Source organism: Silurus meridionalis, chromosome 7 (genome assembly GCF_014805685.1).
Source record: "Silurus meridionalis isolate SWU-2019-XX chromosome 7, ASM1480568v1, whole genome shotgun sequence".
NCBI classification, from domain to species: domain Eukaryota; kingdom Metazoa; phylum Chordata; class Actinopteri; order Siluriformes; family Siluridae; genus Silurus; species Silurus meridionalis.
In genome coordinates this window covers 8,306,180-8,322,258 of record NC_060890.1, presented here as the reverse complement: position 1 = coordinate 8,322,258, position 16,079 = coordinate 8,306,180, and the positions used below count along the sequence as shown (strand labels likewise).

General features: G+C 37.2%; 1 protein-coding gene across 1 annotated transcript in view; it reads right to left on the bottom strand.

Moving 5' to 3' along the window:
- The window catches only part of pcdh15b (protocadherin-related 15b), a 212,322-nt gene that overhangs the window by 22,283 nt on the left and 173,960 nt on the right, over positions 1–16,079 (bottom strand). The window contains exons 25-27 of the mRNA XM_046853892.1: positions 5,822–5,931; positions 3,944–4,084; positions 2,150–2,277 (exon numbers count right to left, since the gene is read on the bottom strand). Of these exons, the coding sequence (XP_046709848.1) occupies positions 2,150–2,277; positions 3,944–4,084; positions 5,822–5,931 (379 nt within the window). The remainder of the gene's footprint in view (positions 1–2,149; positions 2,278–3,943; positions 4,085–5,821; positions 5,932–16,079) is intronic.

The following is a 16,079-nucleotide window of genomic DNA, read 5'->3' as shown; positions in this document are numbered from 1 at the left end:
TTTCTCATACCAACACATTGTTTTAGTTAATTATTTTAACTAAATTTAAATAATTGTAAATAATAATAATTAATAATTAATCATTTTAGTTAATTTAGTTAGTTAAATAATACCAACATAATAAATTGTTCAAATGTTACAGCAGTTCTTAATTACACCTTTATATTATAATTAAAAAAGAATAACTATGTCAATGATTTGGCATCACTTCAATTTATTTTTACTTATATAACACTTTTAACAACAGGCATTTTCTCAAAGCAGATTGACAGAGATAAAGAGGTTATAAAATTGGCATCAAGCAGTTGGAAAACTGCTGCATTAAAAAAAAAAAAATCTGTAAGATTCTGGAGGATTTACTACACAAGAAGCGCTACACCTTATTGAAATGACTTAAATGAAAAGCTGTTTTTAAATTCAGTTGCAATTTTAGACTGGCTGGTGTTAAATGCTTTGAAAAATAAATTTCCCTGAACAAACAGCCTATATAGAAGGAAAAAACCCACACTCATGCACACTTGTACAAATCTGAGTCTATTGTAGAAACTTATTCAGCAACAATTCCAATGGTTATTGATCTTTTTCTATTGAACAATTATCATTGAATTCGATTGTGTTCTAGTTCACATCATTCCAGTTTGTGTGCAGGTCATACGTATTTGCTGGCCAGTAGAGTTACAAAGAAAGGCGTATAGTGTGTTTATTTATTTCACACTCCTTTCTAAGGCCTTCTCACATCACTGTGCCATTCCAGTATTTAAAAGGACACATAATTCAACGCACTATAAAAAAAAAAAAAATGCTCATGCATCATGAAAGAGGGAGTAAAACCTTGGTTTCAGGAAACCACAGACGACTGAATAAGTCGCATCTCTCAGCCATTATACACATTAAAAATGATGACCTTGAGTGTGTGTTGGTTTCCCTCTCTCCACAAGAATGCTAGAGTGACCATAATTACAGCTCATACATGGCAAAAGACACTGGCTGCTGAGAGCGAGGTATAGAGTATAGAGAGCGGAAAAGTGAGGGGGTGGGGGATCTGTGAAAATGAGGAGAAAGGCCATTAATGAAGAGAGTTTATGTGCTGGAGGAGAATGCCTGGCTGATTTACGAGGATCTTCATGGCAGGCTTTTCGTCGTCTGCACTGTTGACAATTACGGCGAGTTCTGTATCACGGTGCTTTGGAAATTTCACAGCCAAACAATCTCACACAAACCGGCCGACTAGAGTCCACACCTGCTTTACACTGTGGACTAGCGTTCACTTAACAAACAGTGCATCCATTACCATCCTAAAAAAAAATCAGAAAAACACCTGCACTGGTGAGACACATGAGTTATACCTATTCAGAGTCGGAGGCAATTTTCTGTCTAGACAGCTACATCTGAGGCGATGGATTGTCATTCGGTGCGACCGAGGCGCTGCTGAAGCTTTCTTCTGAGCAGACATTAAACAATAATGAATAAGTACTTACCCAAGACTTTATCATGATGCACGATTTCATTACAATAGAATATTTAAAAGCGACTAAATGTTTATGTGTATGTGATTTACTGGGTATCATTTTAAATATACAGGAGCCTCAGAAGGTGATGCTACCTTAAAACCTTGTGCACAGACTATTAAAGAACAACCCAAAGTGTCCACACTGTTTTTAAGTCTATTTTAAAATTGCTGCAATTTCGCATATACCCGAGGCACAATAAATATGTGTTGTATCCAAATTGTGCTTTCATGCCGATTAATCGGTTTTATTTGTCCGAATCAGAGTGAAACCGACACCTTCAGTTGCATTTGTTGTTCAGTTTTTGGGTTTTTTTCATTACATGCCTTTAAAGTTTTTAAGAGTAAAAACTGCATGGTTGAGGGACATGTATGGCTAAAAATGTACCTAATGTTTTATTTATTGATAAAAAAAAAATATGCCAAAACAAAAGACAAGCCTGTCAATAATGTCAATAATGACTGACTTTTAAACGGATTGTGTGTCAGACCCAGCTTTCGTCTTTACTTTTTATTTCTGCAGTGTTGTTACTTGGCTCAGTTTGAACTTTGCAGGCCAGTTTGGCAGCTCCGATGTTTTCAGCTCAAAATGCATGGCAGACTATTATAAAATGGTGATTTGTTCAACGTTCCAGTACAAACCTCAACCTGCAGGACAGATGTGAATGTCTTCGCGTCCTCTGTGACCCCTGCCAGGTAGAGCTGTTTAGTGAAAACAGGTGGATGGTCATTTTCATCTTGCACATTGATGAACACCTTTGCTGTGTTACCTGTGATCAAAAAAGACAAATAAAACACACATAATGCACAATATAGTGTTCTGTGACTTAGTCTTTTGGTTGCTGTTTATTTATTTTCTTTATTATTATCTGCCCTGCTGTATTCCAGATTAAATCATGTTCTGCAGGATCTTTTTAAATTTCATTTTACATTTTCAATTGGTGATGTTCATTGTGCTTGTTTTTATTTGGTTTCTTCTGGTTTCAAAATGCTAACTGTTTAGGTATGTCTTGTATCACACTGAGGTTATTCAGGAAAAAATATATTTATATATTTAAGTTATATTTCAATTATTTAAATCCATGGAACATCTAAAATGCACAAAAAACTCCATTAGACTTCTTCTAATGTGAGTTCTAATGCCAAGTAGTTCAGAATCAGGGATTTTAGAGCAGTAGATGGTGAATACTTACATAATCAGCAAATACATTTTTTCATTTGTAAATATCTTTGCAAGCTGCATTACATTAATTATTACATAATTGTAGTTAGAAAATAATTCTGCAAGCTACATTGGTTTTTATAGTGATCCACTGACATATAACCTAAATTGTGCCCAATTTAATTCCTAGTTAAAGCACTACAAAATGTGGAAAAGTTAAAGGGGCAGTGGTGAATATTAACGTATAGCGCTACAGCATTATTGTATCACTTAATCTCAATTGCAGGAAAGAAATAAATCTCTGATTGAATTACGCTGCCAATGGGGGGCCGCTCCACTCCTACTCGTCGGAGTTGATAAAGTGAGTTCCTATACATAGCAAAATATTGCTCGGTAGATTATGCCCTCTTTCTCCTCTGTCATTTCTTATAGCAGAAAGCCAAGTCATGTCGTTTCTCAGTGAGGGACAGTGATAGCTTCATCCATCATCTGGCAGATCGCAGTAGCGTGCCAGCGGGCTTCCCGAACATTCTCTTCACCAGTGGCACTCGCAATGGCCTACTTGACCACAGCATGTCACATGGTCACTACTAATGCATCACCGCAGGCTGATCTGTGCTTTACTTAATTGTTTCCACTAATTGACCAAAAGAGCTTTTATCCACATAGTTCAAGAGGCGATACATGTAGCCTTTTTCAGTCATATTAATCAGCCCGTTCACATGCTACCTCATCTACATTTGCATATCATCAATTGCTGAAGCTTTTTAGTGATGTATGGACCTGTCAGAATGTCTGCCAGAAAATGTTCACTGACAGAGGCGCTGTGTGTTGTTGACATGAATGCCTGTGATGTGCAAAGATTTTCTGAGGAATTGATTTTTAAACCTAGAGAAACGTAATCTAAAGCAAACACCGATCTGAGAAAATGACAATTTGGACAGCTTCAAGCGTGTCAACATACTGGGAAAAATCATGTAAATAAAACGAATGCCTCCAGCAATCCAACAAACTAATCAAAAATTTTCACAACAGCCAAATCAAAACAGCACCTCATTACAGTTGCGTAATTAATGGCAAACATTTCTAATTAATCCCTGATATGTGCTTAAGCTACAACGTGTTTTTATTAGGTGTAAAGAAAAATAACCTTTTCTGAACACTGACGTCAGTGAACAACAAGAAGGCTTAGAGTTTATGACAAGAAGAAACATCGTGTCGAGATTTAAACAGCATAGTGGGTGGTGGAGTGACAGAACTGGTAGTTGACTCACTTTTTGCTGGGGCCCGCAGGTTGGATGAGATCACTCTCATGGAGTCGGCCTCCACACGTAGCACGTAGCTGCTGTTCCTCTCAAAGTCCAGGGGCTTAGCTGTGCTGATCATTCCAGTCTGGTTGTTCAGGCTGAATTCGCCTATTGCAGAAGTGTATGATTATTTGAGGTTAGGGTTGTGAATTTACAAATCAGGCAATACTGTAATAATAATCTGCAATGTAATGTACCAGCTTTGCTGTTGTTATTAAAAGTGAAAAGAGCTACACTATTTTTCACATCTCTGTAAATAAAAAAAATAAATAAAAAAACACAAACTGGTAATTGTGAATGAAACAAATAGGTAAACAAACAAGGATTTTTGGACTTGATATATGAGGCTTAGGCTGATATATAAATGTGTTTCCTTTAGTTCATCCCTTCTTTAAAATAGTGAGTAGAAAAAAGTCGTAAATGATACTAAGACAGGCCTAATGTGTTGTTGTGGGGGAGGTGGTGGCTTGGTGGTTAAGGCAGTTCAAATCCCAGCCACACCAAGCTGCCACTAATGGGCCCCTGAGCAAGGTCCCTTAACCCCATAGCTGCTCAGTTGTATGAATGATATAAAATGTAAGTCAAGCTGAAAAAGGGCATCTGTTAAATGCTATAAATGCTGTGTTGTCCAAAACATATTCTGCTATACATTAAGGTATAAAAATAATGGCTTTTTTTTTTTTTTTTTTTTTACTCCTGCAGTACTAAAAACTAAAAGATTATTACATTTCTATTCTTATTCATTACCCTCCACAACCTTGCCTGCACTGATGAAACTTATGCAAAGAATCAGTGAATGAATCTGAACAAATTATTCTGATTAAAGGAATCGAAAGACTTCAGTCATGGGATGAATCAAAATTAGAAGACAGCTAGAAAATTTTGAAATGCTAGAATAAAAAACTGCTAAAGGAAAAAAAAAGCAAAATGAATATTACTAGGAAAAAGTTACCATAATCTAACCTCTGGAACCTTTCGTTTGTAATTAGGGATGTGAATCTTTTTTTTGCTGTGTTCCATTAGTCTTGGTCTAAAGGCCATCAATTGGTAATGCAGTGGGTAAAATTAGGATTTCAGATGCAAACACCAGCTGCCACCGATGGCTCATTGTCATTAATTAAAGTTTATTTCCTCTATTAGATGATGTCACTATGCTGAACCGCTTAGCGTCAGCGACTCTGTAAGGTAGGCATGGTCTTAACCTGTTCTTTTTTTTTACGCCAACAACTCTCACTTTGATTAGTCTGCATGCTCTGTTTCTGATGAGAGGAAACCCAAACCAATTCTCTCTCATTTTCGGACCAGCCCCTGATGTATTTAATGCGATTCCCAATATAGCAAGCAATTTCACCTGAACACACTTCGAGCGTGAGGCTTAATATTACCGATAATATGCTTCTCTCCCTCTCCCTTCACCGCTCTTCTTTTCCCTAAAGACAACTAAAGCAATAAGAAACTGCACCTCAAAGCCTCCCGTCCATGCTCTGGAGCTCTTTCAGCAGCCGTGCTTTCTCCTGAATCTGCAATCTTCTTATTCTGGGCTTGATGTGTTACAAATTTTAATGTAATACATTACTCCAAGCTTTCACTCATACTGCAGGCTGCTTATAATGAACCAGGGTCCCTATTATGGTCAGTGTCCAATTTTGCTGTCATCCTCTTATTGAAGGCCTTTATAGAGGATGATTTCATTAATAAAATGCTCTCCTTACCTAAGCCCTCTATGTCACTCCCAGTGTATAATCCTTATTAGCAGCATTAACCATATTTGACTGTCATAGGTCAATTACACTTGCTCTCTGTCCACATCAGCTATGTAGTGTAGAGGTAAAAGTGAGCACTCACCCCCTTCATTCCCCTCAGTGATGGAGTAGACAATGCTCTGATTTATGGCAGAAGCCAGGATGACCCCGACCACTCTTCCTACGGGAGCGTTTTCACTGACTGGTGGGAACCTGCTCGCACACACATACCAACCCACACACACACACACACGCACACACACACGCACACACGTACATCGCAAACACAGGGAGAAAAATTTACTTCAACAAAAGAAGAGCATCTGACAAAATTTCTACCTCACTACAAAAATAAATTTTTCCACTTCCAAAAGATGAAAAGAAAAACTGAATCTGCCCAACAATCCTCTCTAGCACATCTGAGGGCATTGTGCCCATCAGCATAAGTGTCTCTGAACACATAAGAGGAATGTTCCTCTTGCAAAGATAAAGGACCTTTGTCTACAACATCGGCACGGAAAGCTGCTTAAGAGCACAAACCTATCATTCAGCTTTCTGTGCAACTAGACGTATCTCACGGCTGATGCTGGGATTGGCTGGGAAATGTCAATCTAAACCACTACCTTGTAACAGAAAGCAGCAGATGCAGACAGTGTGTGTGATATCCAAAGGGTTTTCACATCCTTAAAAACCGAGCGCATGGACGCAAATCAATGGCTGAGTTGCTGTTTTGTGAAACGACCTCGATTCATTACGGCTGTAAAAGCCCCCTCGATTCACATTTAGAAGGAGAGAGAGAGAAAAGAACACGAGTAATTAATCAGCTACTATAGTTAATAGAATTTTGGGAATGCTTGCTGTACCGAAGGTATTAAAAACGCTACCGAGTTGTGCATGTGATGCATGAATGTCTGATTATTGAGGGGATGCAGCTGTTTCAGAGTCAAACAGCTGGCATAAAAAAGTCAGCAGTGTGGAAATGAAAAATATCACGTCTAGAAGTGATGGGCTCTGTTTGTGTTGCTATGTCATTAAGTGGCCTGCACTAGTCTTAAGAGTATTTAATGTGTAATGGCTTATGGGAAAAGTGTGACATCATCTGAATAAAGTTTATGAAGAAATAAAAGATAATAAAGTATACTTTAAATCCTTTTTTTTATATTATGTTTATATTAGACAATGTGTACTGTGCAGTTTTACTTTTTTTAAAAAGAAAATCTGAATTAAAGTTGCTGTGTAGAGTAACGATCTTCTCTTAATAGAAATACATTGAACATGTTTAATCGATTCTTCTTTCTTCCCTTTCTTCATTCAGGTATACTGAAGACAATTAAAACTGCATTACTCCTCCACCTGGAATGTGATGATAACCAAATGACACCCTGGGCCTCTGTATCAAGCGACTAGCCTAACGACCTAGCAACCACCTGGGACTCCATAACGGCCACCTAGCAACTCCTTATCAACATCCAAGCAACCAGCTGGGATAGCATAGCAACCACATTGATTAGCATGGCAACCACCAAGCAGCACACTAGGAACCAACTGGAATACGATAGAGACCTGTCAACACCATAGCAACCAATTCAAGACACTTACAACCTACAAACAATGGCAATACACTTTGGAAAATGATTGATGCTGTGCACGTGATGGACTACTACAAAATGGTGAAAGTAGCATTTAGAAAGCCATCATTCATCAAACACGCACGTTTTCCTAAGAAGCATCAGTGAAAACTGTTAAGAGAGTTTCAAGGCACTAGTAGCATTGAGAAATTAATTATAAAATAAAGAAATGCATAAATTGTAACTGTTAGTTTAAATGTATTCAGTTACAGTGTACTACAGATGTTGTGGAACATCTGTAGTACACTGTACTGATATTTATATATATAAAAAAAGGTAACAAGGAAAAACAGTTGTGTTGTTACAAACAGGTATATGAAGACTCTACTATGGTGGAAAACCTATTGAGAGATCACTTGTTTAACTAAATAGGTAACAAAAAACATTTTACTAAACTGACAACTGCTTATTTTTTACTGTCATTTTTTTTATAGTAATCTGTGTTTACTGTACAAGTCTCTATGTATAAGATGCTGCTACAGAAACAATATAGCACACTCAAACCAACACAGTAACATAAAATCATTTATGTTATGACTAGAAGAGCTGTAATACAAAATTATTACACATCTTATGATTTGAGAATTTAATTGGATGGTGCTGTGGTATAAAAATGACCATTTCCATTCACAGAGGAACTAAAATAAAATAAAAAAATCAATAGAATCTTGAGATCAGTAACCCTGCCTTTATTCACAGCCTGTGGCATTTTTGCAGCAGCATTTGTTAAACTGGCTGCTTATCTATGTAATGTGATCTTTGCTGGAAAGTGCACAAAATAAAACCCTAAGAATAAAACAAAGGCATTTTCTTAAGGTTAATTTTTTTTATTTATTACTGTCAGTAGATACAAGCCGTTGCATCGCGTTGAGTCTGGGTGAAGGGAGAGCTCACTAACTCCAGTTGAAACAGAAATCATATAAGCACAGACAGGTTTCCAAAACTCATGCTTTTTTATTTTTCTTGGCAACAGCGTTATGGGTTAGTCAAAGAAACTTAGAAATGAGCATCAGAAAATAATAAGGACATATTCCTCGGTCTTGCACACATGCAGTAATAGCGGAAAAATGCGGCGGCAGGCTCTCCTCAAAATGCCGCACTGCTCTTAAAGGAGCCACAACATATTTCACCCCTTACACTGTGTAACAGACACTGTCTTTCGTTAAAGCCTGTGTAAAGTTCATTAGTTTCAGTGTAGACAGGCTTATATGCGGCTTATAGACAGGTGTGGCTTATTTATGTTCAAAATAAAAATCGTTGTCAAATTCAGTGGGTGCGGCTTATATATGGGGGCGCTTAATAGTCTGGAAATTACGGTAAGTAAGTTTGAAATCATCTGCACTGCAAGATCTTCCTACATCTGTTACATAATCATTTTGAATCCGTGACATGAGTTTCATACCCCACAGTGCTCCCGAAGTGTATTCTTTTTTCTAAATCTTCAAAATACAAGATGCCAGATATATATTAAATTTAAGTTATGTTACGTTTAAACTAAAGTTTTTAAACTAAAGTTAAGAGATGTTGGGGCTGACCAAAGTTTAACAGACAAATAATTTCATTTCTGTGTTTGTTTTGCACTGTAGCATTTTGGACAAAGCAAAGTCTATGTGATACCTTTATAAAAACAAACAAAATAATCTATGTTTATTTATATGCATGACAAAACTAGGCATTACAAAATAATAAATCACAGTTTGCTTCATGTATTTTTACAAAGCAATATTAAAATAACAAATCATACAATTTCCTCAGTTAAACCGTTTCTCTTTTTTTTGATATCTTGCGTCAGTGAGCCAATCAGAGTACACTTTACAGAAGAAACGTGAAAAACTTGTGCAGAGACTTCTAGGTAGCCGATTCAAATGCACTTTGTCTCTATGTATCTCTATTATCTCTGTTAATATTTTTTTACAATAATAATTTTTTATTTTTTTTTACATTTTAAACAATTATTTACCGCTTCCAGACTAGTATAGCGCCGGTGGATTTTTTACCACTCTCCAGAAATCCATCTTGCTTGTTAATGTTGGTCCTAAACAAACCTACATGGCCATTTGTTCTGCTCTAGGTGATACACTTGAGCTGTTGTTAGGCCAAGCTAGCAGATGACAGAAACTCTCAGTAGCTTCTTCACCTTTTGTAATCCCTTTTTAAGCACTCCCTGACCACACACACAAACACACACACATTCCATCTGTCTGTTCACCAAGCTCCTCTTGGCCTTTCTGTGGTATGCTGTGTTGGCCCTGATAAGAGAGTGCATTCCTTGCTTGCTCTTGGTGTGCTGACAGAGCTCTAATGACCACTCCACTCTACTCCCCACCACACACACATTTAAGCGTCTAATGAGTTCCCCTGAGGCCAGCGTCCCCATGAGTTCCATCGCTGACTCTCTGCACTCCATCGTGCCATGTTTAACCCTCAATATATGTCTTGCTCAATACTGAGAAAAAATGTCCTTTTCGCCTGATGCTTTGATTTTACGTGAAACTGCTATAGCCACCTCACGGCCTGTTCTGCGGGCAAAGCTGGGAGCCCAAAAAAGCGGTATACGAAATACTCTCAAAAACGCTTAGTAAAACGTCAAAACGCTTAGTAAACATTACAAAATGACCATTTTGACTTATTCGGTCACTTTCCAGTCAAATCTGTGTGCAAAAGTAAATGTGTTTTATTTTGGGAAAACCAGTCGAAAAGTTACTGTGGGTGTGTGGAATTTTGTTCAAGTCTGTTTATCAAAAATGTCCACACTCTCTAGAGTGATCACGGTTTCAAAATAAACTTATAAGGGTACATTTCTAAAGATAAATGTATGACTTTAAAATGGATATTCTTCATTTATTTTATTACTTTAAAGCTGCTTTGTGACAGTGTCCATTATTACCAGCGCTATGCAATTTAAATGTAATTAAAATGATTAGGAGAAAAAAAAAAAAATGACTCAGTGATTATTTTCCCATCAATTTATACATTAACCGAGCTGAGCTAAAAAAAAAAAAAAAAAAAAATGCAAGGCTCTTGTTGAAATGCCAATGACTTTAGCTCAGGTTGTTCGTCTGAATTATATACACTTGGTGTTTAATTTATTAGGGACATCTTTACACAGTCATTCCTGCAATTATTTCATCAGCAAATTGTGAAGCAGATACAGTCCAGAGCCTCTGGTACGTCTGACCATCAAAATAGATATTATTTTTTTTTTATAGTGATCTAAGTTATTTTGACAATGGCGTGATTGTTGCAAGTAGATGGACTGGTATTAGTATCTCTACATCTGATGATGTAGTGGAATATTTATGCACAACAGTCTCTAGACTTTAATTGTAAGAGTGCAATAAAGAGAAACCATCCAAAGAGCAGCAATTCTACAGACAGAAATGCATGCTTGACACAAGATGTCAATAGGCAATGGTCAGATAGCAGAAAAGCACTAACCTGTACATTTAAATACTAGAAAACTTTTGCCCCATCTCATGAATCTCTATTTTGCTAAGGCTTACTGAAAGAAGGGTGTGAACATTGCACTAAGGACATGAATTCATGTACTCAATCTGCTTTGTGTAAACAGGCCAGGTTATTGGTGTTGGTGTAATGGTATGAGGATACTCGTAGGCATTCTTTGGGCATGCTAATACAATCAAACATCACTTGAATGTCACAGCCTGTGTAATTATTGCTGTTCCCCATATGGTTGATAATACACCGTCACAAAGCAGAAGTCTCAAACATTTTCAAACTGAATTTATGAACTTGAGTTCAGTGTTCTTCAGTGGCCTTTCCATTTATCGGATCTGAATCCAATAAAACACCTTTGGGATGTGATAGAACGGGAGGTTCGTGGCCTGAAAGTGCACCTGAAAAATCTCATCATGGTCCACAATCTCAAAAGAAAATCTCCAACATCTTGTGGAATCCATGCCATTTGGAATTAATATCAAAGGAAGTCATTACCCAGTATTAATATAGTGTATCTATTTAGAACAGATAATAAGTTTTGTGAATGTACATATGTTAGAAATATTAAAACTTGACTGTCTGAAAAGTTCTCAGGTTGTCACACAAATTACGCCAGGATAAAGAAAAACTCTGATCTGAATCTCATATTTTGAGCTTGTTTTTTATTTGTAATATGTTAAGAACAAAAGAAACTCTAACCCATTTCATTTGATCTCATTCTGATCTGTAACTAAGAAATGATAGCAATGCAAGGTCACATCATGCAGAGACATCCAATATTTTGTATCTTCTATATCAAAACTAATGAAATAAATAATCCTTATAAGTGATAGTCCACAATCTTATGAATTCTAATGTTATATCTTACAAAAAATAAATAATTAAACTCAACAAAATACAAAATATCTTGGATTTTGTTCTTTGTTTTTGCAGATCACAGTCCAAAGGCAAATTATGCTGCATATCAGTGGGGAAGTTAGTTTTGTCCATATTCATAGCATTCTGTTGAAAACATGTTGAGTTTCAGCTCTTCAGAAACCCAGGGCTTTGTTTTCTTGGCATGTAATAAAAGAAACAAGTCGCCGGCATTCAAGCACAAAATAGGAACATAAGTTATCTTTTGCAAGCCAGAGTAGCTGGCTGATAGCAATTTGGCATGAATATGTGATAACTTCTATTTTTTTAATATAACAAATGGATATTTCCGACTGCGGCAGACTCATGCACACTACATGCACTTTAAATGATTTAAATAGAAAATGAAGTGCCTGTTTAGAACTTAGAGGTGGCCTCTGATCAAACAGCTCAAGGATATGAAAGGAAAAGTTCACTCTAAACATGCCATCAAAGACAATCGTGACAAAGCTAGCAGGGTCAGGCTACAATTATGAAACCAAAACCTCTCAATTCCAATTTGGGGTAACAATTCAGATGATTCTGTTTCTATCTTTCTCAGAGGAACAAAACATTTTTATGACCAAAGTCCTTTCACTCATTGTACAAAAATGTGGGGTACTATGCAGGAATTATTTCTGAAGTGCATTGAAAGTGGCATTTCTTATTTAAAAGTACTTATGTTTATCACAACTAATTTCTATGGTAAGTCTGCATGCTTTTTACACAGTGATAGCTCATAAGTTGTCCTGATATTTTAGGGATGGATATATGAATAGCCCGGGTGCCCAAGACCTATATGCCCAAGTGTCAGATTATAGTCAGGCTAAGTAGGCTAGCCAAGTTCAATTATGTCTGTATTAATGCATGAGTTATCTTTTTTCCCACGCTTTGAACCCCGCAGCTTAAACAACGAAACGGCTAATATATGGATTTTTCCTGGGTTTTTCCCGGTTTCACAAGCTTCAAGCCAAAAAACTGAACACCAAAACATTAGACCAATAAAATTGCAGAACGGGATCAGGTGAACCAATGAAACTCTTTATATTAAATCAGATGCGCTCCCACTGAATCGGGCCGCACCTCATCATAAATATGGATGAGGTTCCTCTGACGTTTGACCTGCCGCTCACTCTGACTGTCAACAGGAAATGCGAATCATTCGTCACGCTGAAAACAACCGGGCATGAAAAAACACTTCACCTGTGTTCTGAGCTGCACGGCATCAGGAGAAAAGCTTCACCGATGGTGATTTTTAAACGCACGACAATGCCAAAAGATACATTTCCGAGAGAAATTGTTGTGAAAGGAAGGAGGAAGACAGTGAACAATGACTTTCTTGGTAGGCTACTGTTTAGATCCAAGCCGTGTAACAGACACTGTCTTTCGTTAAAGCCTGTGTAGATTTAATGTAGATTCGGCTTATATACAGGTGCGGCTTATTTATGTTCAAAATAAAAAAAATTGTAAAATTCAGTGTGTGCGGCTTATATATGGGTGCACTTAATAGTCCGGAAATTATGGTAGTTTATTTTACAGCTTATAATCACTTTATTATACTGCGCTAGCTTAACGTGTTACGTGATACTGTTTCAGTTTTATGCAGACATTATTCAGTAAATGGACAAATTGGGACACACGACTTTTCCAGCCATGTGTTTTTTTTTCCCAAACAGTTGACTGCACCCAAGGCCTCTTTATCCTATATCAATGAATAAATTGACTAAAATCCTTTTTGCTGAATGAACACAACATTTCAAAACCTTCCCAGAAATGTAGAGGTTATTAAAAAAGCAAATGGTTACTAAATGTGGGTTAAGATGTTCAAAAAAACAGATGAATCTTATGGTCAGGTGTCCACAAACTTTTGTCACTATTTCAGGCCCTTTAAACAAATCAAGTGTCAAATGGCTTTTTATTGGCATTTAATAAAGCTTGTACAGTAAACAGTGAAAGGAAGCAAAGCTCCTCTATGTCCAAGGTGTAGAACTATAACAGATAACATGGAATTAAGGCTGGACAGAGCTCCACACAGGACTACATAAACTACACAGCGCAGCGCAGCACTGACCAGCATACAGTGCTAGTGTGAAGCAAAAGTTCCCCAGATCTCATTCTCTCAGCTTCACTACACACTAGTGTTCCAGCTCAATAAGCAAGGGAAGTCAACAGCCTTGCTCTCTCCTCTGTAGTGCACATCAGGCCAAGAACCACCCGCTGCGAGAACTTAGCATGCCTCAAAAGCAAGCCAGGGTCGCTCCGTGGCAATCCGTGCTGACCCCTTTTAAATAAAAAGGCCCTTTTCGGCTGTGCTAAAGGTTCTGGCGGCAGATTACGCACTGACCTTTTTAAAGCGTTGCAATCAGTGCTCTGGCAACCAGGTGCCTCACTGTGTTTGTCCTTTCCAAACAAGAGCAAAAGGGCAAGTTGCATTCTGGTTAACTTGGTGGGGTAGAGGTGGTCATTGAGTAAAATGGCCTCTGCCATTCAAAAAACTATTTCCACTCCACCAGAACATATTAATTTCCAAGGGAGTTGGGGATTATAGATTGGCCCGTTGAGCCGGTGAGAACACTAACTCCAGCTGATGCTTTACAAATCCCCATTCCCAGTAATTTATCACTTTAACAAAATACATTTTGAAGCCTTTTCATCTAAAGAAAGGTGTTATATTATCGAGTCTAAAGGGGCGGTGCAATCAATTAGAAAATTGTCTGGTAAAAGTGAAAGATAAAATGGTCTGCGAGTTAAAATAAAAAAAAAGTAGCAAAAGCACTCAGGAGCAGATAAATACCTCTATTTTAAAGCTTGAGCAGTCAAAATCTTGCACTCAAGTGTTTCGGCTCATTTGCATACATAGCAGTTTTTGATGTTTACTAATCAAGCTGTAGAGCAGCCTATAAAGCCTTATGAATATTTTATAGCAGTTCTTGTCCCACCAATGTTAAAAAGTGTGCAGGAAATCATCTGTGATTTAGTTATATTGGGTTAAAGTAAGAGAAGCCATTAAGATGATTAATTGGTATGACGGCCCTGATTCGCTTTTGCTCTGTTAAGGCTCTTGTAGGGGTGTCAGCTCATCAAAGTCCTCGAAGACTAACAATCCTCAATCCAACCAACATAAAGAAATAACCAACAGTGCACAAAAAAGGATATGATAGTACACACCATAAAACATTAGCTACATAAATAAAAGTAGTATGTGGCAGTTATTATAAAGCCATTATCTAGACCAGTGGTCCCCAACCTTTTTTGCGCCACAGACCGGTTTAATCTCAGACAATATTTTCACGGACCAGCCTTTAAGGTGTGTCGAAAAAATACAACAAAATAAAATGATACGACCGGCATAAAAACTGCTATTTTCGAAATATAATAATAAACGTGAATCCACTGTACTGTTTTTTGTTCATTTTGCTCGCTTGGGGGTTCCAAATTAGCGGTAATGTATTATGTGTTAGCGGCCGGAGCAGCCCCTTTAAGAAGGTAGCGGATGTAGGTAAGACATGTGACCGAGGCGAGCATCTTGACATGAGAATCTGGTAATTTTCCGAAATAAAACATCGTTCAGAATCAGATAATAAATAAAATGGAAATAATGTAAGTTATGTATTCTTTCTGTGCGGCCCGGTACCAATTGACCCACGGACTGGTGCCAGTCCATGGACCGGGGGTTTGGGACCACTGATCCAGACCTCAATTATGCCTAAAGAATATATGGTGTTAAATATGGTGCATGATTGCATTTTACAAATAAAGTTTGGGGGTGTGGCTCTTGCTTAAGAGTTGTTGGAAACACCAGAAGAATGAAACTCATAATGCAAATGAACAGGAAAAAACTTGACTCTGAGTTTACTTTGTTAATAAGGCTTTGTCCAGAAAAAAAAACAAAAACAAACAAACAATAAAAACAATTATTCAAGAATTAGAATTCTTATTCATTAGAAAATGATTACCTCTTATTCAGTCACTGATTTGTTTAACTACCATACACACTATATTCAAGATATTGATATTGCAATATGTTAGTTCACATGACCTTTCTATAACCCTAATCAGTGCGTCAGTTTTTTTATTTTATTTACTGTAGGTCTACCATTCACACAAAACATCACATCCCTCGACTGAGTATATGCTAGACATAACAAACTATTCCAATTTGGACCATGTCAAAGGCAGGAAGGCATTCATGTTATGTCTTTTGTTTCTTTTTGTTTTGTTTTTTCCATAAAACACTGACTGCTGAGACACTTCCATCCAGACCGTTTTGTAAACAGTGTAGGATTTCTATTTCTTAAATTGGATTTCAGCCTCCTTTTGAGATTATAACTTATCACACTGTATGAGGTGATCTCAAAGAGATTTTGGTCAAATTTTATC